General features: G+C 43.0%; 2 protein-coding genes across 5 annotated transcripts in view; one reads left to right on the top strand and one right to left on the bottom strand.

The window, feature by feature from the left end:
* Nucleotides 1-13,289: 13,289 nt before the first annotated feature.
* MEIG1 (meiosis/spermiogenesis associated 1) lies at nt 13,290-24,076 on the bottom strand. 4 transcript variants are annotated; one of them, XM_030564082.1, is made up of 4 exons: nt 22,352-23,096; nt 16,049-16,220; nt 15,043-15,073; nt 13,290-13,523 (listed from the first exon to the last, which is right to left on the bottom strand). In XM_030564082.1, exons 1-4 carry the CDS (start codon nt 22,612-22,614, stop codon nt 13,435-13,437), a joined length of 555 nt encoding a protein of 184 aa, XP_030419942.1. In that variant the 5' UTR covers nt 22,615-23,096; the 3' UTR covers nt 13,290-13,434. The 4 variants fall into 4 exon arrangements, with proteins under 4 accessions (XP_030419942.1, XP_030420026.1, XP_030419852.1 ...); XM_030564166.1 differs by lacking the exons at nt 15,043-15,073; nt 22,352-23,096 and adding an exon at nt 23,827-24,076; XM_030563992.1 differs by lacking the exon at nt 15,043-15,073 and having other exon boundaries at nt 22,352-23,085.
* Nucleotides 24,077-24,086: 10 nt separating this feature from the next.
* Nucleotides 24,087-24,463, top strand: part of DCLRE1C (DNA cross-link repair 1C) — a 38,699-nt gene continuing 38,322 nt past the window's right edge. Inside the window, 1 exon segment of the mRNA XM_030564364.1 lies at nt 24,087-24,265. Coding sequence (XP_030420224.1) covers nt 24,157-24,265 — 109 coding nt within the window. The 5' untranslated portion in view covers nt 24,087-24,156.

Raw genomic sequence — 24,463 nt, forward strand, 5'->3', positions numbered from 1 at the left:
ACTTTTGTGACACAGTCTTGAGTAATGAGAATCGAGAAATCAGTTTTGCAACATTAATTCTGCCTCTCATCCACAGCTTTTATGACCCTTCTGCTATTCTGTTTGGCACGATTCTTTTTAGTAGCATGAAGCTTTCACTGGATCTTTCTAACAAAAGAACGGGGGGCACAAATTCCTGGAGGATGCCGGAGCTATTTTCTCCTGCACTTTTGAGTCCAAGGAGAATGTGGTTACAATGACTCCGAATATTAACTTTTCGTAACAAAGGTCCAGATCATCCCTCTCTTGAGGAAATGCTCTGGAGGAGGAAATCTACACAAGGGTCTCCTCACTGAGATCTGACTCTGTTGTCCCCAAAAGGGGCAAGGTTTGCCTCTCCCTGTGGAAAAGGCAACTGGGCTGGTCTCCAAACCTGGCAGAATCCCAGAGATTCTAGACTGGCCCTCCCCAGGTCCTGGCAGCATGGCTCAAGGACTCTCCAGGCTGCAGCTGCCGCTGGGATCCTCTGAGGGCAAGCTGTATTATCTTCTGACTAAACCATGTAGGACTGGAAGTAGGACATTATGCATTTCTCCTAATCCTTGTTCCAGTCATGACCATCACTCTTTCCCTGGCCAATCCAGTCTTCAACTCCTCTATCAGCATCGAGGCTGAGCAGAGGAGCCTCTGCAGGGATCATAGTGCACTACAGGGGCAGTGTTGCAAAGATCGGTAAGTCCTCTTTTCATGCAGAATGGGGATGATCCATGTGCACCTCCCTGTGTGGGTTCAGGGGGAATAGTGGGCTGTTTCTAAATGTTATTGAAAAAAACAGTTGTGATTAATATGAACAAGAGTGTTGTCAAGCTTAAAATGAACAACACTATTGCCAGTGTTAGGCCTAAAACTTCCAGAAGCTTTATAGAGCAAGCTTTGCAAAATTAAGCTGCAACTTGTGGTCAAAAGACACCTGCAACCAGACAACGTTTTATGCTGATTCCTATACGGTAAAATAGGTCATGACCACGGGTACGGCTTATTAAGGTCACCTTTGAAACTTGTGGTTAAGAGATGCTGCAGCCAAAGAACTGATTCCTATGTGGTTTTGATGGGCTAGGCCTTCAGGCATAAGTTATCAAAATAACCTTACCCACAATCAAGACAATAGCCCATTTAGAGGTAAGTTATGTCCTTGTAACCTAAAAAAATTAAAGCACCAATTGGTTATTAGAAAAACCACAGTTGAGACAATGGGCTATATGGAAATAAGTTGTCTCCTTGTGCATAACTTATAAAACTAAAGCAACCGCTGGCTACAAGAAAATAAGTAAGCATAAATTATATAGCCAAAGCAACAACGCTAACCGCTTGAAAGATTTGGCCTAACCTGATTGGTTGACCTGCTTCAAAACACGGCAGGCAGATGAGATTAAATGCATAGAGCCTCAGGTGGGCGTGTATATGTGTCTTGGTCTAAGAGGTTATTCTTTTTGATCGGTCTGACCCCCAACCCCTGAACCAAGGAAACCTGACTCACACCAGCTATCTGTACCTGGCCAGTGCAAAGAGCAGTCGACTAAAAGGTAACATATTCTCGGTAGGGTAAGGTTTTAAAGTAAAATAGTCTTGTTGCATGCAGAATAAGGTAACCGAGTAAAGAAGTCTTGATTGCTTGAGCTGATTTGATCACCAGTATCCTGTTACGTTTCTGGCTGCACTTTTCCCCTCACCTCCTTCTCTATGCACTCCCTATCCGTGGCCCCACAAAGTCACAGGACCTCCTGGTCAACCTCCTCCTTGCCCTGGCTAAAATGGCCATCTATGCAACCAAGGAAAGGAGGTTGGCCGATGGGGACTCCTGTGACTGTGGGGCTTGTTTCCGATCCTTAGTCCATTCACGCATCCAGGCAGAGTTCCTCTGGGCGGCGTCCACTGGCTCCCTTGATGCCTTTGAGGAGCAGTGGGCGCTGTCCAGGGTTCTCTGCTCGGTGTCCCCATCAGGCTCCCTTCTTATGACCCTCTGACAGCACTCCTGTCCCTGTCCTTTTATTAGTTGATTTGATCTCAAGTTGTACTGACACTGTAGTATTAAAAATGGTAGTGTTGGCATAATTTGATCTCAGATTATATTAATGCTGCAGTATTAAAAATAGTAGTAAAAGTTTAATACTAGTGTTAAATTGTTTAGAAATAGAAGAAAGTTGTTAATCAATTTATAGTATCTTTGTGTGTACTTGTGGTTATTAAGGGCAGGAATAGAACTTGTAAGATTGATAGTTAATGAGTAATAATAGCTCTGCATGTACTCATGCCTGTCATCAGTAAAAACTGCCAATGTTAAGAACATACTTTTATCGTAATAAGTAGCAAATGCTTAACGTTACCTATACTTGTGCTTGTCTGCAATATAATTTGTCATTTATATTAATCTTTATTCAATGCTGGTCTTTAATTTTCCTTTTCCTATTCTGTCTGTGTTGCATTTATAGCTGTAAGTCATTAAAAGCCTGTCTTGAGGAATAATCAGTAGTTTTAATTTCTTTATACGGACACCACTTAACCTCATTACATTTGTGTTGGGTGGTGGGAAGCAGTGATCACCCAGAGCCCCATTTAGGCCCTGGTGTGTGTCCCCTTCTTCCTATATCTCTGCAATAGTATTATCTTTTGAAATTCACAGCTCAATCCTTGTCAGTGTCTGCAGTTAGGAACTAAGAAGACAGGTTTCAGAGTGGTAGCCGTGTTAGTGTGTATCAGCAAAAAGAACGAGGAGGACTTGTGGCACCCTAGAGACTAACAAATTTAGCCCATGAAAGCTTATGCTCAAATAAATTTGTTAGTCTCTAAGGTATAATTTGTAGAATTGTGTCTCTCCTTCAGGTTTTCAGATAACATGGGTTTGGTGGGGACTGTCTTTCTGATAGAATCTCTCAATTTTATATGAGCTTTTTCACTGTATTTCAGAAATCTTCCTCCTTCTCCCTCTTCATCCCACAGAAACCTTATTTGGAAAAGCTATAGGCATTGATGTAAAAAGGTCTAAGCAAATTGCATTTTTGTTTTCAGTATAATATATCTTCATAAAGGGTTGTCAATCTTTTTACAGGCTCTCAGGAAATTTTCCCTCCTTAGCCTGTCATAAATTTAAGGCTAATTTAGCAGAATCCAGAGAGGAGTTGAACACTATCAGAAGCAGAGAAATCACCTCAACCCGCTCCTTCATTTTGGAGGAAAACTTTTAACAAGGGGTTTCCCAGAAGGTCAGCTGCAAGGTTAAACCCCCAGTTATGAAGCATGATCTTTCCATATCAGAAAAAGCAATTTCACCAATTTTGCCCTAGAAAACAACCAAAAGTGAAAACTTCTTTGTCCCTTATTGGCACTAATGTGCATGTCAATTGGCTGGCAGAACTGAAGTTTCCTGGATTATGGCTCTTCAGGCCCATGTTGCCCCAGCAATTGTTCCCTAGTTGGGAGAGGATCACTCACTTAAGATCTGTCTGGCCCCAATAATGTTCACACATTGACGAAAAAAGGGTAAAAATTTCAAAAGCACCTCAGTGACTTAGGAGCCTAATGGAAGTTAGGAGCCTAAATACCTTTGGCAATCCCATCTTTAGGCACCTACCTCTCATCAAAAGTGAATGGCTCGTAAGTGCTTGAAATCTGGATTCCTCGCTCCTGTCTCTTCCCCTTCCCAGACAGCCTACAAGCACTCACCCTTCCCTCTGGCGGTTAGCGGCTATTATGCACTAAGATTCAAATCTATTGCTGTTCTGACAAATATCAGTAAGTGAAAAGCAGGTTTTCCCTGGTCATTAAAATCTGATTTACACTGGGAAAGCTATTACCCTGCAGGGATTACATACAAATTTACCACACGGAAAATTGCCTCTCTCCTTGTTTCCACTACAGACAGAGGATAACATGAAAGCCAAGCTTGTCAAAAATAGTCATCCAAAGGTAGGCCCCATAATCTATATTTAGGCACCTAAATAAGGGACCTGATTTTCAGCAGTGCTGAATTCAGTGAGAGCTGCTGGGTATGTCGTCATATACTAGAGAAATAGGTCCATGTCATAGGTGAACAGCATGGCTGGTGCAAGGATATTTTGTGCCCTAGGCGAAACTTCCACCTTGCGCCCCCCATCCCTGGCACATTGGTTCATTGAGGGGCAAATTCCAACGATCCTTTATAGACCCCAGGGGCCAGCCTGCCCAGGGGTCAGCCATGCCCAGGGGCTGCTCCCCAGACCATGTTCCCCCCCTCCTCGCCCCCGAACTTGCCTGGAGGGTGCACAGCCCCACCCCCGAGCCCTCCCCACCCCGGAGACCCCTGCCCCGCATCAGGCTTGGGCCGCTGCAGCAGCTCGGCAAGGAGGCCGACCTGCTTGCATGGCAGCGAACCCCAGCCATGGAGGAGCTGGTGTGGCACATGGGGGCAGCAACTCTGCAAAGGCAGCGGCGGCACCGCTAGCACGGAGCAGCCGCGCTCCCGCCCCTCCTGCTCAGGCTGCACCATGGCGCCCACCCACCTGGGGGCTCCTGCAGCAGATGCATGTGGCAGAGGCTCCCATGCCCCTCCCCCCGGCTCCTCCCTCGCCACGCTCAGGCTCTGCGGCTCCTAGTATATAAGCCGCCGCCACCGCTTCCCCTCCCGGAGCAGGCTCAGGGCCCCGTGCCCTGACGGCGGCTCACATGCGTGGGAGCATGGTGAGAGGGGAACAGGGGGGTGCATGGGGGCCGGTGCCCACATGCATGTGCTGCAGCCTGCAGGAGCCCCCGGGAAGGGGCCCCAGGCTGCACCCTGGGCAGGAGGGGTGAGGGTGGTGCAGCTGCTCCCTGCTAGCGGAGGTGCTGTCTTTGCAGGGCTGCTGCCCCCCTGCGCTGCGCCGCCGCCAGCTCCTCCATGGCTGGGGCTCACCGCCGCGCAAGCCGACGCTCTGGCTCTCCATTGCCTCTGGAAGGCAGCTCCTCACTGCTGAGCCAGGGCACTGCTTTTTGGTGCCCCCAGGGCCATCCTTAGGATTTATGGGGTCCCATGCAGTATTATTAAACTGGTGCCCCTATGCCCCACGGCAGCCTGAGCTTGAAGCCCAGCGGAGGGATGTGGGGTGGAGGGACAAGGCAGAAAGAATAACAAGACGCCCAGCCTGCCTCATGGTGGCAGAGAGTCACAGTTCCCCGCAGAGACCCTGTACCCTCTCCCTCACGCAGGATGGATCTGCAGGAAGTACCTAATTAAAAGCACTAAAATTGAGAATAAAAATGTCAATCACAGGTTTTTTGATATGCCCTGAAGTTTGTCAGACATTTATTTTTTTATCATTGTAGTAAGGGTGAATAAGCTGTCTTGCTGAATACAACATTAAATATTATGGAATACATGATGCAGCTCTTCTCTATTTTACAGTTTCTTAATCAGTATTTCTAAATTTATTTTATATTTTAAATGTACTCTTAAGCCTTCATAAAGTAATCATTCCAGATTACTACATATTTAACTCACTGAAACAGACATTATTTTAAATTAATCCATCACAGTGGTTTAGTATGTTCATAACAATGTTCATTGCTTTTAGAAAAAGGGAACACTAATTTACTGCGTGTGATCTGCATAACAATACACATTTATGAAATTCCACTAACTTTAAAAAATGTTTCCAAAGATTTTAGGCATAACAAATGATTTTTATATCTTACTAAGGTATTGATTTTGCTGCAGGGTTCTTTTAAAACTAGTTTATCAGATAGTCAGAAGTAAAGAAAGAGAAACTCTTTGTCCAGCTATCTGGAAGCAAAGGGCTGTTGTCCCTTTAAGGGCTCTCTTCAGTTGGGGGACTGGGGGGGTTTGAAGGGAGAAATAGATGGACAGAAAGGACAGGAAGACTTTGGAAGTAAGTTTTTTTTTTTACTATAGTAATTAAAATGTGTATTTTAGATAAGGGTGGTCTTTTGAAGAATTTATTTAAAGAACCATATGTCTGAAGATCCAAGCATTTAAGGCTAAAGATGATCGTGCATCTAAAAATCTATGCAAGGATTTTTTAGAGATGTGATTTTATAATCTTCACCAACTCACTAATGAAATATTTGTAAAGCAAATTTTAAACTAAGGTCGTGTAGAGTAACATGTTCTGAGTAAATATTACAGTCATGCACAACTGTTTTGTCGGTACACTCAGAAACTGACAGTATATACCTGGGGGTTGGCAAATGCGTGTTAAATGGCTTCATTACCCACTGAATGGCTCTTTAACAGTTTCAGTGTTGTGCTAATATGTCTGGCAGGCTGGAGGCTTTTTCTCTTTTAACTACTAGATCTCCTTCCCAGGAAGTCTCCAGAGCCTGCAAGAAGGGTCAGAACAGGGATAGGAAAAGCAGGAAGGTGGACACTAAGGAAAAGCAGGAGGGTGGACCATTGGTGCCCCAAATTTTCTGGTGTCCTACCCAGCTGCCTACGCCTAAGGACGGTCCTGGGTGCCCCCAACCATTTGGCGCCCTAGGCAACTGCTTAGTTTGCCTAGTGGTTGCACCAGCCCTGGTGGACAGGCAGCAGAGCTGGACTGTAAACTCCTCAGAGCAAGAACTGTCTTTTTATAGGTGTTTTTACAAAAACTGACAACAGTGCCCCAGTCCTGACTGAGGCCTTTTGAGTGCTACTGTATTATAAATGCTAAATAATAATGATAATGAACAGTCTGATTAAGTCCTAAATTAGTGTCATTAACAGATAGTTAAGAGTTAATGCCTCTTTTTCCTGTAAAGGGTTAAGAAGCTCAGTAAACCTGGCTGACACCTGAAAAGAGGACCAATAAGGGGACAAGATACTTTCAAATCTTGGTGGAGGGAAGTCTTTGTTTGTGCTCTTTGTTTTTTGGGTGTTGATCGCTCTTGGGACTAAGAGGGACCAGACGTCCATCCAGGCTCTCCAAATCTTTCTGAATCAGTCTTTCATGTCTCAAAATTGTAAGTAATAGCCAAGCAAGGCGGATTAGTTTTATGTTTGTTTTCTCAACTTGTAAATGTCCTTTTTTTTTATGTAACTTTGATCCTAAGGCTAGAGGGGGTTTCTCTGGGCTATACAAATTTGATTACCCTCTAAAGTATTTTCCATCCTGATTTTAGAGAGATGATTTTTACCTTTCTTCTTTAATTAAAAGCTTTTTTTCCTTGTTTTCAGATCCAAGGGGATTGGATCTGGACTCACTTGGGATTGGTGGGGGAAAGGAGGGGGATGGTTAATTTCTCCTTGTTTTAAGATCCAAGGGGTTTGGATCTGGGTTCACCAGGGAAGTGGTGAAGTCCCTCAAGGCCACCCAGGGAGGGGAGAGTTTTGGGGGGACAGGAAGTGCTCCAGACACTGAAATTTCTGGATGGTGGCAGAGTTACCAGATCTAAGCTAGTAATTAAGCTCAGAAGTGTCCATGCAGGTCCCCACATTTGTACCCTAAAGTTCAGAGTGGGGAAGGAACCTTGACAATTAGTAATAGCAACTATGGTGTAATTAAATTTAACATCCTAGTAAGGGGAAAATACCAAAGTAACCCACCACAGTAGCATTTAATTGCCAAAAGGGGAACTACACAAAAATGATGAAGCTAGTTAAATGGAAATTAAAAGGAACAGTCAGAAGAGTGAAATGCCTGCAAGGCTCATTGAAACTTTATTAAAAACACCACAACAGAGGCATAAACTATATGAATACTCCCAAATTAAAAAGAGGAATAGGACCAGAAAAAACGCCACCAGGGCTAAACCACAGAGTAAAAGAGGTGGATTGAGACAAAAAGTTATCCTTTAAAAATTGGGAGTTAAATCCTACAGAGGAAAATAGAAAGGAGCATAACTCTGGCAAGTCAAGTGTAAAAGTATAATTAGGCAGGCCAAAAAACAATTAAAAAAGCAACTGCCAAAACACAGAAAAATATGCTACTAATTTAAGTTAATTTTGGCATGAAAGGACCTAGGGCTTACAGTGGATGAGAAGCTGGATATGAGTCAACAGTGTGCCCTTGTTGCTAAGAAGGCTAATGGCATTTTGGGCTATATAAGTAGGGTCATTGCTAGCAGATCGAGGGACGTGATCATTCTCCTCTATTCGACATTGGTGAGGCCTCATCTGGAGTACTGTGTCCAGTTTTGGGCCCCATGCTACAAGAAGGATGTGGAAAAATTGGAAAGAGTCCATCAGAGGACAAAAAAATGCTTAGGGGGCTGGAGCACATGATTTCTAAGGAGCCACTGAGGGAACTGGGATTGTTTAGTTTGCAGAAGAGAAGAATGAGGGAGGATTTGATAGCTGCTTTCAACTACCTGAAAGCAGGTTCCAAAGAGGATGGATCTAGACTGTTCTCAATGGTAGCAGATGACATAAGAAGGAGTAATAATCTCAAATTGCAGTAGGGGAAGTTTAGGTTGGATATTAGGTAAAACTTTTTCACTAGGAGGGTGGTGAAGCACTGGAATGGGTTATCTAGGAGGTGGTGGAATCTCCTTTCTTAGAGGTTTTTAAGGTCAGGCTTGATAAAGCCCTGGCTGGGATGATTTAGTTGGGGATTGGTCCTGCTTTGAGCAGGCGGTTGGATTAGATGACCTCCTGAAGTCCCTTCTAACCCTGATATTCTATGATTCTATGAATTTTTGTAAGTCCATCAGAAGCAGAGAGCATGCCAAACAATCACTGTGGCCACTGGATGATCGAGGTACCAAAGGAGCACTCAAGGAAGACAAGGCAGAGAATTCTTTGTAACAGTCTTCACTGCAGAAGTGAAGCAGATTCCCACACCTGAGCCATTCTTTTAGTTGACAAATCTGAGGAACTGTCTCAGATTAAGTTGTCGGCAGAGGAGGTTTTAGAACAAATTGATAAATTTAACAGTAATAAGTCACCAGTATCAGATGGGATTCACCCAAGAGTTTTGAAGGAACTCAAATATGAAATTGCAGAACTACTAACTGTGTTGTTTAACCTAGCATTTAAAACAGCCTCTGTACCAAATGACGGGGGATAGCTGGCTAATTTTTTAAAAGGCTCCCAGATGCAATCTTGGCAATTACAGGCTGATGAACCTAACTTCAATACCAGGCAAATTGGTTGAAACTATAGTAAACAGAATTACCAGACACATCGATGATCACGTGTTGAGGAAGAGTTAACATGGCTTTGGGAAATCACGACTCACCAATCTATTTTAATTCTTTGAGGGAGTCAAGAAACATGTGGACAAGTGTGATCCAGTAGATATAGTGTACTTGGACTTTCAGAAAGCCTTTGACGAGGTTCCTCACCAAAGGCTCTTAAGCAAAGTAAGGAGCCATGGGATGAGATAAAAGGTCCTCTCATGAATCAATAATTGGTTAATTGCAAAGAGTTACAAAGGCATCTCACAGAACTGTGTCACTAGGCAACAAAATGGCAGATGAAATTCAATGCTGATAAATGCAATGTAATGCACATTGAAAAATATAATCCCAACTATCCATATAAAATGATAGGGTCTAAGTTAGCTGTCATCACTCAAGAAAGATCTTGGAGTCACTGTGGATAGTTCTCTGAAAACATTTACTCAAAGTGCAGTGCCAGTCAAAAAAGCTAACAGAATGTTAGGAACCATTAAGAAAGGGATAGATAACAATACAGAAAATATCATGTCACTATATAAATCTATGGTATGTTCACACCTTGAATTGCATGCCCAGTTCTTGTCATTCCATCTCAAAAGAGATATATTAGAACTGGAAAAAGTACAGAGAAGGGCAACAAAAATGATTAAGGATATAGACAACATCCATGAAAAGAGATTGAAAAGAATGGGCCTGTTCAGCTGGGAAAAGAGACAACTAGGGAGGATATGACAAAGGTCTATGAATGGCATGGAGAAAGTGAATTGGGAAGTGTTATTTACCCCTTGATGAAACAGATGAACCAGGAGTCACACAATGAAATTAATAGGCAGCTGTTTTAAAACTGACATAAGGAAATGCTTCTTCACACAATGCACAGTCAACCTGTAGAACTCATTGTCAGGGGATGCTGTAAAGGCCAAAAGTATAAATGATTCACAAAAGAACTAGGTAAGTTCATGGAGGATAGGTCCATCAATGGCTATTAGCCAAGATAATCAGGGATGCAACCTCATGCTCTGTGTGTCCCTAATCATCTGGTACTGGATGAAGCGGATGGATCAAGTGACCAACTGCCCTGTTCTGTTCACTCATTCTGAAGCATCTGGCACCAGCCACTGTCAGAAGACAGCATACTGGGCTAGATGGATCATTAGTCCAACTCAGTATGATCATTTTAGTATTCTTAGCTTCAGCATTAATTGTAATCAGAAATGGCCAATGGCATAATTTACTTCTCTCTCCCAGCTTGAATTATTTCCCTCTAATGTCACATTCTCATTCAACTGCTTAAAGTAGCGGTTCTCAACCCGAGGTCCGCGGGCCGCCCAATTAGCACGCAGCTGTGACCCGGCTGTTCTTAAAAAAAATTCAAAATTTGCTGCTCTGGTCTGAAAGGAGAGACAGCGTCTGGCAGCCTGCTGGAGTGCTCTTGCCAGAAGGGTGTGGGAGAATGGGTCTCTGGGCAGGTTTGTGGGGGGAGGGGGTGCTCTGGGCAGTGAGGGGGTGGGGGGCACTGGGAACTAGGGGTTTGTGGGGGTGCTGCAGCACATCCCAGGTTTTAGGCTGCCCGGCCCCACATGGCCCCATGCAGTGGGGTCCGGCGTCTGGCCCCGTACCCAAGGCTCCACTCCTGGTCCCATTCTGTGGAGGGGTCTCTGGGTGAGGGCCGCTGGGCAGAGGGGACTGTGGGGAGTTTTGGAGGGGCATGCTGTGGTTCTCAACCTGTGGCCCACAATGATAAATAGTTTGAGAACCACTGACTTAAAGCATAGCTCAGCAGTGATGCTAGCCTCTCAAAATTCAACAGAACAAAATCAATGGAAGCCAACAGTATGTTATTTTCCCATACTACTCATCAGCTATGATTAGGGATTTCTATCCAACACCATTTCTTTTTTCCAAAAGGGTTAACAGTAAATTTAAGACTCCATGGGCCCAATTCTAATCTCATTTACACCAGTATAATCTAGCAGGACTCCAGTGAAATCACTAGATACACTAATGCAAATGAGACCAGAATTTGGCCCTATGATTTATAAGCACATCATTACAGAAATTGAAGATTACACTAAATAGGAACAAATTTTTATACATAGAAGTCATAAATCCCCACCTTCATTTATTGAAAGTCTTTAGTTTTACAAACAAAACTAATACTGTTCATTATATATAAAAGGCAAAATAGAAAATAGAAGCATACATATAATGCATTAAAAAAGGAGGGGCAAAACACTCATTGAAATCCATTAGAGTTCACAATTCATATAAGCTTGATGTTTAGGTATAGTCAAAAAAGGGTCTACATAAAAGCAGCAATTTCTTATTCAACAGATGTGTTCTCTATATGTACCCTAAATCCAATATTCTTACTTCTCCGACAACAAGGCATGCTGTGTTTTCAATGGGGAGCTCTTTTTAAAAACTGATGGCATTATATGGTCCCAAAATAAGTTTTTACTCCTTTTTACTGTTGGTAGTACTGCAGAGCAATACAGTTCTAGGCATGAGATTCTGTTCTGGCTCTCACATCACCAGACTTCTTAATTGGGCAATAATTATAGAATCTTTACTTTTTGGTGACTAGAGTTGTACTAAGTAATAATGCTTATCTGTCGTGCAGATAAGGAAATTGAGGCACAAGGTACTTAAGTTCCTCAACCACACTGAGTCTATGGCAGAGCAGGGAACAGAAGCCACGGGCGAAATCCTAGATCAATTAAGACAATAGCACACAACACATTTTAACTTCAGTGGGGCCAGGATTTTACTCCAAGCTTCTGGAGTCCTAGCTCTATGCTCAATCTAATGGATCACAACTTTATCTGTAACATAACTCACTTGAGCTAGGCGATAATGTGGGAACGAGAAAGAACCCAGCCTGATTGCCAGATCACAGGTTGAGCTTGCAGTCCATGTGGGTTTGGGAGTCCAGCTTTTGCCTTATAAACTGAGTACATTTGATATGGACCAAATTTGAGATGGACTTCACAATGCCATTCTGGCAGTTATTTTTGCAGGTAGAATCCAGAGGATTGGATCAAAAGGATTAACAGAAAATAAGGAGCTACAGTAAATAGTACTAAAGATTGGAGTGTTATTTAATTTACATCAATTAATGTAACCCACGTGTGCTAGAGTTTAATAGCTTTCATTGCACGGATACCAAACCAAGCAAAACAGCTGCAAAAGAACAAAATGGACTACTATAGACCACTGCAGTTAGAATTCTGAGGTCTGAGCACCTCACCAGCAAGTTGAACAACACTGGAATCTGTAGTTTCATTTATTTATGTGATCTTCCAAAGGATACAGCATTGTCAAAAATGTGATTTTTTTCAATCCCCTAGTACATTGCCCTTAAGTTTTCAGGGTAAAGGACAGACACTTCTTTTCCTCTACTTCTAATACCCCACCACAGAGACACAAATCTCTCTCTTCTATTCAAAACTGTGGTGTTTTAGGTCTGGAAAAATATTAATCCATTTACTCTTTAGCTGCTACCAATATAATCCCATCTCTTTCTGTCACTAAAACCAGAATTATAATTGATGTATTTCCAGAAAGATATTAGATTTCACTTGACACCTTGCTGCCCAATATTCCCTTCATCCCACCATGTGTTTAACTCCTCATAATTCTCTTTAGTTTTTGCTGTTCAACATCCTGTATCATTGGCTAATTTTACCAATTCACTAAATACTTTGTCCTTTAAATCATTAATACTTACATTAAAAAAAAAACCCACAGAGCCGTTGGATACTTCACTATTCACTCCCCTTTGCTAAGAGAGAAAGATATTTATTATGACCGTTTCCCATCACTTAACTAGTTTTTAATCGATAGCATGGTTTTGGCCCCTACTCCCAGGTCATTCGATTTCCTTTAACAAATGGTAATCCTGGGTCTGACATCAACTCCCTCATAATATTGTGGATGTCACTTAACTGTTTGCCTCCTTTTTCCCATCTGTAAACTGATGATAATAACAACATTTACCTATCTTCCAAGATACTACTGTCAGTAAAGTACATTAAAGATGTAATGCGCTAAATAATAATTAGCACCTCTAATTATATGGACCTCAACCTCATCAAAAGCTCTGTGAAAATCTAGTGCTGAACATACATTATTACTCCTCCCTCAAAAAATGTTCAGCTCTATTTAAAACCAGGACAAATTAATTCAGAAACCTTGTTTAATTCCTTACATTTTATAAACATCAAATAGATTAAAGCAACATGCTTACAACAAACAAAAACAAAACAGCGTAGTTGGGATTAACAAAATTAATACACATAAACTTTCACTTTATGGACTTCTTTGTCTTCACATTCTCTTTGCTTGTTGTAATAATAGAAAGTATTGTCCCTTCTCTGAAGTTTCTTCACAAATCCTGTTTCTGGCCAACGATCCACCTGCAAACAGAATGAAAAGAATATACATATCTTCTGAACAGGCTGCCACTGAGAGGAAACATCCATGTAGAACACATCACAGGAGATGAGATATCTTTATATGGATTGTAGTTTGGTGAATAAATTGGTTTGTAGCTGATTGGAGTCTTTATGATTAAATCGCTTAACTCTAATAAAGATTAAAAAACATAAAACATCAGAAACTAGTTTCTAGTCAAAGTTCTGTATGGTATAAAAACGCATAAACAAACCAGCAACACTTCACTATGTCAGAAGAGAGCAAGAATGATCCAAAAGGGATGTGATGGAAGCCATAGCACTTGAGTCATCTAAAACTGGACTGGACAAAGCTGTTAGAAAATATGGTGTACAGAACAGGAAAAACCATTGTCTGGTGCAATGGAGGGTACTGGAGTTAACAGGTCTTTTCCTCTCTAATGTCTATGACTCCCTTTGATTAGCCAATGGATGCCTTCCTTTTACTGTATAAATAAGAGTCAATCATTCAAAAATCCGAATGACTGAAAGATTCCACTTTTTATGGAAGAATTATGTGCAAGTAAAAGGTTCTTCAGCACCTTTCTAACCATAAAAAATAGACACATCATTAGTTTTGTCATTATTTTCAAAGAAACAAATGAGCCATATGTAAAATCAGGAAAGTTAGTATCAACGGACCCAATCCTACAAGGTGCTGAGCACCATCACCCATAGCCTTCAATTCAGTACTTCACAAGATATTTATTACATTGTAAAAAATGCAGACATTCAATCCTTTTACTTAAAAAGCTTCTGGAAACTTCCATGGAATTAGGTAAGCACCTGCAGTATTTCCTATTGTCTTGAATCCTAAATATTAAATTTCTCACTTCTGATCAGCAGGTATGGATGTCAGTAGGGATATCAAACCAGATTGCATTTGAATTCTCTCTCATAAATAGCGGTTTTATTACTCAGCCTAATACTTAAATATACAGATCTGCTGGCTCTTTGGATTACTTCTCTAAAGGGAAGTACCATATAATATTCCTTGTATCTCCACTCATATCTTGTAGCATCCATGATACAGCAAAAATGAGCCATATTTTAAAATGTGATCAGTTACAATATAACTGATGCTAATTTCACTGAAGTTTGACATAAACAGAGCTCCACGTAGTTTTTAAATTGGAAATTATTTTGTTGGGAGCGTCTCTCTGCCAATGGGATCAGAGTTTATTTTGTGGCTTGTACCCTGTAACAGTCTTGACTTTTATCTTCTGCAATTTATTAACTAGAGGATCCTACCATTCTCATTAAAAGATCTAGGTAGACATCTGTGTAAGCACTTATACTACACTCTTCACCACAGTATCTGAGCCCAATACAAAAGAACGAACTGCATCTTCCTTTATACCTCTATTTTTCAGTAGGTTATAATTCAGCCATGCATTTAAAAAAAATTTAGTTCAGTAGTAATTTTTCAAAGACCACTTTGCATGGTTACAATAATTTATGTATGTAAAAAGCAGCATCTTACCAATTTCAAAGGCTTGAGTGTGCATATTATCCTGAATTAAAACATGAAATTTGGTTAGAGACTGGACACTAATATAGTTTAATCTGTTAGTGGTATTTTGAAAATACTTCAAACAGTTGATTTTTAAATAATGGAAGGTAGCAACAAGACCTCAGTAGTACCAAAAGTTTTCTTTGATGAAAACTGTATATTTCAAAATAATTACATAGTAGATCTGAACAGATTTTTAAAAGGGATTTTGAGGAACTGCATGATTTAGGAGATTAATAATGAAATATAGAGCCTATCATCTATCGGTTTGTTAGTTTGAATCCAGAGCAGATTCATAGCTGTATGACACCTGGTGACTAACCAGTAGCTTAGATCATACACAATGACATTTTCAATGGGTACAAGATAGAGTTCTTGATGTTCTTAGTAGAGCAGTATCTGCATTAAACCACCTCCACCACACCTGGCTCAACTTTCTCAACTGTTGACGTTTTCAGCAGAGAGGCCAAGTACTGCATGTACAAGGAGTTTAATCCAGCTCCCACACAAATCAATGGTAAACCTGCCACTAATTTCAGGGATGCCCGATTGAGCCATGGATATTGAACACCTTCTCGTCCTTAAAAAGGGAGTGTAGCATGTCAGGGGGTGTGCCCATTGGCAGAGTAGTGTGTGGAAGCTGTCCATGAGCTGCCCATGCCATATCTTTCACCAGCATTCTTTTTTAATGAAAAAAAATCTCCATTATGTAATAAAAGCTCTGAAATGTTTAAACATGTAACTGATAAAGAGGTAGCACACTGCAGGCTTGCCAGAGTTTCAGTGTCAAGTAAAATAAATGTATTTGAAAATCAGTTATTCTGCACTTCTAAAACTACCTAAAGAACTAAAATTGAATTTAATTAAAAACAAAAGCAAATGAAAGGGAATATACTGTGTGCCTCCATTTTTATTTCACTATTTAATAGGGAATAGAGAATTATAATACATAGCCCCTGCATAGTTATAATCTTACCATATCAACTTGCTTCACTTGTTTATATTCAATTTCATCCCTGTATCCAGCTTGCTGAAATCTGTATAGATTCTCTATCTCATCTGACCATTTTTTGGCACGACTTATAGATTTTGGTTTGATGTCAGCGCTAGCCATGGCTTCAGGAACTCCACCAGATATTTTGCTGAAACTAAGTTTTAAAAATGATACATATAAAAACTGGCACAAGCCATATTGTTGAAGTTCTACATAAAAACGGGTAGAACAAAATTGTTAAGCATAGTAAACGAGTTATAGTTAATCAAAAACAAACAAACAAAAAAAACCCACCACCTCAAAACCCCAAAGTAAAAACTAGCAAGTTAAAAATGTCCAGAATCACACTGAATACATGATGTTCTTTGGAGTAAATCCATATCACCTGTATTTCAGTTTCCAGATGTGTAAACTATTATAATGCCATTTTCCAGGGTATGCTCAAATTACTGATGACAGTGCTCTTTGGAATTCACATGGCTGAACTGATCCCAGAGCTAAAGCCACTGAAGTCAACAGAGCTGCTCAAGTGATGAATTTGACCTAAGTTTCCAAATCTAGAGCAATTTCAATATGTAACAGGAACCAGTTTTCTCTTCTAGTTCACCTCTTAATTTTATTGTATTGATTTTTTGAGTATTTCTTTGTGACATTGAGCCAGAAAGGGTTAAGCGACTAGCAAGATAAATGACCCAAATTCAACCTTTAAAGACATTAGAAAAGTATATAAATGGTAATTAAGGCCATTCTTTATAAATATCTAACAAAGCCATGGTAGATAGAGCTTTGAAATGTAGACTTGTACTGTTAGAGAATTAGAAGAAGATACTGTTTTTATTTGTCTGTTTCCCTACAGCTTGTTAGATATTAACAATGTAACCAGAAGATTCCTGTCTGTTACTATATTTTACTGATTCAAAGAGCAATGATTCAGAGGGAATATTAACATTTAGATGAAACTTGGATGTAATAATAGCATTGGCAATATTTTTCTTTGAAGTCTGTAGTAAACTGTATGTCTTAATGGATAATTACCTTATGCTGATTAATGTAACTAATTACCTGTGTATACATAGGAAACAGGAGTTTTTACTTCAGAACCACAATGCTTCACCCAAGGAATACCTGCTGTGAAGAGGCTATCAGTAACCTGCCAGAGATCTATAAAAGAACTCTAGAGCTCTGATCCTGTTATTTCAGATCTGCTTAAGCTTCGTCTGGGGAAGTTTGAGTTGCAAGACTGAGGTCTCCAGCTCTAGTCTGGATTACCCTGCTAATTCTCATGGAAGAATTTGAACAAACTCTATACATGAAGTGCTATTTGGATTATAACCTGATGAACTAATTCTGAAAAGAACTTTTTGCAACTCAGCAGCTCACCATCTCTACTGTGAAACTGATCTAAGAACTTTATTCATATCTGTATGTATAAAAATCTTTTAACCACAATACTCTTTCTTTTTTAAATAAATTGTTTAGTTAATAATAATTGGCTGTAAGCATGTATTTGGGTAAGATCTGAAATATTCATTGACCTGATGGGTAATGTGTCCGATCCCTTGGGATGAGTAGAACTTGATATATATTGAACAAGATTTTCCTCATATTTGGTTGGCTGTCTGTGTGAGAGCCCAAGTCTGGATAGCTTTAAGGGAACTGTATTTTTGGCTTCTGGGTAACAAGTAAGGTATTGTAGCAGATGTTTTGTTGCTGGCTTGGTGAATCTAATTATTAGAATAACCACCAGTTCTGGTTATCATCTGTCCCATTCTTTGTAGTTTGCCCTGACTGCATAATCTCAGTGTGGTCCCTCCAGGCACCAATGGTCGCAATCTTATTTTGCTAATAGAGAGCACTTTTCATTTACGCAGGAAGAAAAATACATCAGATGCTACAACATCTGCTGGATATCATTGGTCAATGGGCCAAATTCTTCTCACAATAACTTCGTGTCACCAAGCTGTATCTGCATAATTAGGAAGAGTTTGCTGTATTTCCAAGAACCTGTCTTCATTTAAGAAAGTTTCTAGACTTGATGCTGATGAGGATAAAAATTCTGTTGGGTCATGTGCTCCCATGGCTTATAGGCTGAAAAGAATAGCAATTGACTACAAAACCTGCCTCAAAATCCTACACACAACTGAAACCCCTTATTCAGTATGTGGTTCAATTCAGAAGTCAGTCCCCTCAAACAACTACAGAAGAGACCATAGGAGTTATTGCTTGCATGGCAGCAGTTGTTTGGGAGTGGCTGAAAACCGCATTTGTATTTGACATAATAATTTATAGTGGATTCTTTGCACAGAAAGGCCATCAGCAAACAAGGAAAAGGGGCATAATCTCAGTTTGCATGGGGTTTCGTGAAGATTCGTACATAAGTACAGTAACTCCTCACTTAATGTCCTCCTGCTTAACGTTGTTTCAAAGTTACATCACTGCTCCATTAGGGAACATACTCGTTTAAAGTTGTGCAATGCTACCTTATAATGTCGTTTGGATGACTTTACAAGGGAGCATTGCACAAGTTCCTCTTCTCCACCTCCTCCCTCCCAGCGCTTCCCCCATCACCAAACAGCTGTTTGGTGGCGCTTAGGACTTTCTGGGAGGGAAGGAGGGAGGGAATCAGCGGGGAAGCTGGCTCCCCTTCTCCCCTGGCAGGCAGGGCCACCCGCAGGAGCTTTAGGGCCTGCATCTCTAAAGCCCGTTTCGGAATGTGGCCCTGTAAGCATGGGCCAGAGGACCCAGGAGGAGCAAGGGCAGCCACACAGCCAGCGGCCGGAGAGAAGCGGCGCTTTGAAGGGGAAAGCGCTGCTTCTCTCCAACCAGTCTGCGCAGCTGTCCCTGCTCCTCCTGAGTCCTCAGGCCCGTGCTTGCAGGGCCACATTCTGAAAGGGGCTTTAGAGCTGCAGGCCAGGGCCCCAGGGCCCTGCAGCCCCTAAAGCCCCTGCATTCTGGGTGGCCCTGTGGGGAGGAGGCATCTCCCAGAATCGTGGCCATGGGGGCGGTGCTGTGCTGTGCAGAGCCATCTGCACACCCCCTGCACCAAACAGGAGCGGCCCCAGGTAAATGCTCTGTACCTCCTGCCTGCCCCAGCCCTGAGACTCCTTCCACACCCGCAACCTGAGTGCCCTCCTGCACCCTAACTCCCAGACCCTGAACCCCCAGCCCAGGGGTAAGACAGGGGCACCTCCCCACCACAGTACAGTACTGTACAGTATATAATGCCTTTTGTCTGCCCCAAAAAAATCTCCTTTGAACCTAATCCCCTCCATTTACAGGTCAATGGGAGCTGCCGGAAGTGACGTGGGCCGAGGGACTTACTGGCCGCTGCTTCCAGCAGCCCCCATTGGCCTGCAGTGATGAACCGCGGCCAGTGGCAGCCGCGATCGGCCGGACCTGCGGACGGGGCAGGTAAACAAAGTGGCCTGGCCCGCCTGGGGCTTTCCCTACATAAGCGGTGACCCCAGTTTGAGAAACACCGTCTTATGGGAAAATTGGATCTGTTTAAATTGTTTCACTTAAAGTTGCATTTTTCAGGAACATAACTACAACATTAAGTGAGGAGTTACTATATACAGATACCATGGCCCTTTTCTAAAGATGTTGCCATATACATGGTAGTTCAGCACTCCACAATTATTAGCTCTCTTTAAATGCCAATTGTCAATAATTACAAAGAGTTTTTTCTCCTCACACTGTGGGATACCACAATACAAACTAACCTGCTCAGCTGAGTCTTTGAGCTATTTCTCCTTATTGCACGTTTTTATTACAAAGGGAAACATGACCCAGTGTGAATTAATAAGCGCTTTAGAATCCTTCTGGAAGAAAGATGTATAAATTGTAAGGTATAATATAGAACTGTTACACTGCTGACCAACTGAGCTTACAGACAGATATACTGAAGCAATGCTAGCAAATGAAGTACAGTATAGGATTAGATCTTAATTAGGTATTAACACTAAAGATCTGTTATGGCCACTTACATGTCACTAGGATTAACCATTTGTCTGCTGAACTATATACCAGGCTCATCTAGCAAATGCACTTGTCCAATGCAACGGACATACATGGCACCTTCTGACTATCTATTAATTCAAGCAAACTTTCCATAAAAGCTCCTGTGAAAACACAGGCAAAACATACACATAAAGGCCCAGACAATGGAAGTTTGGAGCCTAAATACCTTTGAGGCTCTGGGCCAAAGTGCCAAGTAGGTGCATGCAAGTAAAAAACAAACCTTACCATTTTCAAGCTGGTACGTCAAACCTTTTATCTAAGTTTAATAGGTAAATCACTTACACTGATGTGCAGTTGAGACAGCCCAGAGTGATCAGTCAAAAAGCTCAATTTGCCAACAGACACCACAGAGTTACCATTTGCATTACTCTTCTAATTTAGAAGGAAATCGTGCAATTTCACATCCCACTATGTGGTACTGGGAAATACTCTACGGTGATTGCCATTACAGAGACATCAATGAATAAATTCTGTAAGTGGTGGAATCCTGTATCTTCTTGGGTTATGTATAGTAGTCGAACACAAACATCCTAGAATAGGTGCATGCACAACTTGAAGCAGATTACTACTCTCGATGTCCTGTGTTTTAAAAATGTTCTGACGGTTCCCACTTTCACCAAGACTGTTATGTAACCACACCTCTTCCCCTATTTCCCCCCCTGCTGTCTCATATATTTCCTTAAAATTCAGAAAGGAAAAGAAAAGGACAAGTCTACAGTGGCACAGATCTGTGCCTAAAAGTCAGCACAGTTTGGAAACCAGCCTACCTATCCTATGAATCTTGTAAGTTTGTTTTATGTTTGAACATATTTATGGCAGTAATATCCAAAGTAGGAGTCAGGCAGTGATAAGTAGAAGTATCAGCAGATAAGTCAGACCATTTCAATTCAGTGGGGCTCTACTGGCAAAGGAGTTGCAAAGGGGTGAGAGAGAGACAAGACATAATCTACCCAGGATAGGACCCCACATTGTGTTTGACTCCATTATTAATTATATCGGGGTCCCAAATGCAGTGCTAGCAGGTGCCATGGTGCCCGCCAGGGTGTCTAAGTGCGCCCGCGTACTGGCCGGTGGACGAGCATCCACTGAAATGCAGCTGACAAGCTGCATCATCGAGAGACGTCGCTGCTAAAATGCTGCCGATTTTCAGCGGCACTTTGACGGCGACACCTCTGGAGGACACTGCTTGTTGGCGGCATTTCGGTGGTGATGCCTATTGACGTTGCCACTTGGCAGAATTTTGGCAGATGCTCGTCCACCGCCACGGTCCTCCAGGGCTCATCATCTGGAGCCCACCAGATGAAAAAGGTTGGGGACCACTGAATTATATGAATTCTGGTAGTGCCTAAAGGTCCCAAATAGGGTTGAAGCCCTATTGTATTGGTCATTGTACACACACACAAGATGATGGCTATTAGCCAAGATGCTCAGACATACAACCTCATACTCAGGGTGACCTTACACCTGTGACTGCCAGAAGTCATGAAGGGAAGGCAAGGGTGGATCTCTCCAAAATTGCCATATTCGATACACTTCCCCTGAAGCTCTGGTAGTGGCCACTATCGGTGACAGGACAATGGGCTAGATGGACCTTATCGATGTGACCCACTAAGGCAGTTCTTATGAGCCCTGCCCTGAAGAGCTTACAGTCTAAAAGACAAGATGGACAAAGAGATATAGACTAACAACGACAAAAATACAAGGCAACAAAAATACAGTGCAATTCCTTCTCGTACCCTCCCCCCCCCGCATAACAACCCTTGTCCCTACCAACCCTTGCAGCCTTGCCAACCCCAAACGTGCAAAATCCATGAGTCAGGCCCCACCCAAATCATGAGAGTTGCTTAAAAATCCTAAGATTTTAAAGAATTCTAATTGTTTTCTTATCATTTGCCTTCTGCAGCCCGAGCTGCTAGGAGGGACGCGTGGATCATGTTTTAAAGCTTTTCTTAGAAACCACCAGCCCCCAAAATTATATTGTTAAATGAAAAAGGAGACTCTCCCCTAAACCCATAACCACAGGAGCTGCAACTTTAAGGGGAAATCTCCCCTTAATCCCAGGCCTCCAGGAGCTCTGGCTTTAAGGAAACCCCCCCCTCCCATCCCAGGACTCCAGGAGCCGGGGCTTTTTAAAGGAACCCCAAGCTGCTCCCCTGAGCCGGGGGGGGGGGCTCAGCAGCACCCTGCTCCCCTCAGGGTTCCCCGGGCTGGGCGGGCGCCACCTGCCGTGAGGGTCGGGACAGGGGGCGCCGCGCGGCCACTCACCAACGCTCTCGCCGGGCCGCTCCCTCCCTCGGGACGGGCGCCGCCTCTTCGGGTCTTACGGCGGCGGTTGTGCGGGTGCCTAGCAACCGCCAACGCTCGGGCCAGGCCGAGGGACGCCTTCGCGGAGACCCTGGCGGAGCCGGGGCCAACCGGCAGCGAACCCCGGGAGCGGGCCCAGGGCCACGAGCTGCGCACTCGCGGCCGGGCAGCGTAGTGGTTCGGAAGCGGAGTAAGGACTGTCTGTAACGGGTGCAGCTGAGCATGTGCTGTCAGACCGGCGTGTTATTACACAGCCCAGGCGGCTGGGGACCATCCCCAGCGTGCTCCCACCGCCAGCAGCCGGAGCTTTGCTAGGAGCTGAAATTGGAAGATCAGGCTTCTGCACAGAGCTTGCACGTGTGCGTCCCAAAGCACTGTCGTAAACACACCCCTTTTCAGCGGCGGAGCCGGAGGAAGAGAGATTATAACCATTTTCAAAGGGGGCAGTTCTGCTCTAAAGTGTTGCGTTGCTGAGATTTAGGTCTTGAATTGGGCAGGCAAAAGTTGTGCCGGTGTAACGTCAGTTTGAGCAACCCTCCCGTTTTGCAACTAGCTTCAGTTTCTGTCACATAAGAAAACCATCTGTGCTCCTGCTCAGGAATTGCTGCCGCCTGGTCCATGAGGTTGCAAATCACTGTTTCCGTCGTTACACCGGTCACTTTTGAAAATGAGAGTAAGTGACTTGACCAAAGTTACACAATGAGCCAAAGGCAGAGTTGGGAAAAGAATGCATTTTGTCTGACTTCCCATCCTCCGCATTAATCTCCCCCTAACGGATATAAAATGAGATCTATCACCCTGGTGGTGACATCAGCATAAATAGCTAAAAGATTACTGCTTGGCAATAATTACATTTCCTCCCTCACTTTGAACAGGGCACTCAACATGCTGTGAACAGAGACAAAAGCCCAGATCCCCAAAGGTATTTAGGAGCCTAGGAGTTGGTCTGGGCCAAAGTATTAAAAACCATGTACAGCACTTTTGAGAATTCAATAGTTTGCCCCCACCTACAAAATAAACGTATGTCATAAAAATAAATACTAATGGATATTGTTGCAGCAAAACAATTACTAATATAAATTTATAATTAATTCAGTAATTGTGAATTATAAGTAACTACTCACAACCAATTACTAATGGACTAATTATAATTATTCATGATAGCCATTTACAAACCAACAAACACTGCACTAAGGCAGGGAATGAAGTCCTAATGCAGTAATTATTCATACTCAATATTATTCAGTTACCAAGAGTCATTATTAATGATGTAAAGTATCAGGCGGTAGCCTTGTTAGTGTGTATCCACAAAAACAACAAGGAGTCTGGTGGCACCTTAAAGGCTAACAGATTTCTTTGGGCATAAGCTTTCATAGCTTAAAAAAACACTGTTTTTATTAATGCTGTAGATGCTAATGGTATCAGTTATTAATTACCTAACTTCCTTATTGATAAATCATTGCGCTCAGGAGTGAGCAGGCCTGGAGTACACGAGCATGCCCTTCTCCCCATGCTGCAGGGCAGCGGGGCCCTTCAGTCCTCGGGTTCACACGAACGGAGCAGCAGCTCCAAACCTCACAGCAAAAGCCGGAGTAGAAAAACTCGAGTCGTTTCTGTTACTGGCCCTTTAAGAAAAGGCCCCGCCCCGGCCCTTCACGTAGGCGGACGGGTTGCAAAGGCGGCTCTGTGATTGGTTCGGACCGCAGCCAACGGGGGAGGGGGGATGGTGGACGGACGGAGACCGAGGAGGAGAACACGCCTGCGCCATGAGCAGCTTCGGCGGCCGGATGCGGGAGTATCCGTGGCTGTCCATAGACCGCTTCGACCGGGAGAACCTGCGGGCCCGGGCCTACTTCCTGTCCCACTGCCACAAGGGTGAGAGCGCGAGAGGTGCCGCCGGCCCCGCGCGTCCCCCCTTCCCTCCAGCGCGCGCCTGGCGCCGCCTGCCCGGCGCCGCTGCTGCCCTCCCCCACCCCGCGCGGCTCCTGTCCTCCCGGAGACCCTGTCAGCCTCCCCTCCCCCGGCTCTGAGCTGCAGCTTTTCCCTTCCGCTCCCCCTCCCACCCCGGAATCA

Source organism: Gopherus evgoodei, chromosome 1, assembly GCF_007399415.2.
Source record: "Gopherus evgoodei ecotype Sinaloan lineage chromosome 1, rGopEvg1_v1.p, whole genome shotgun sequence".
Lineage (NCBI taxonomy): Eukaryota > Metazoa > Chordata > Testudines > Testudinidae > Gopherus > Gopherus evgoodei.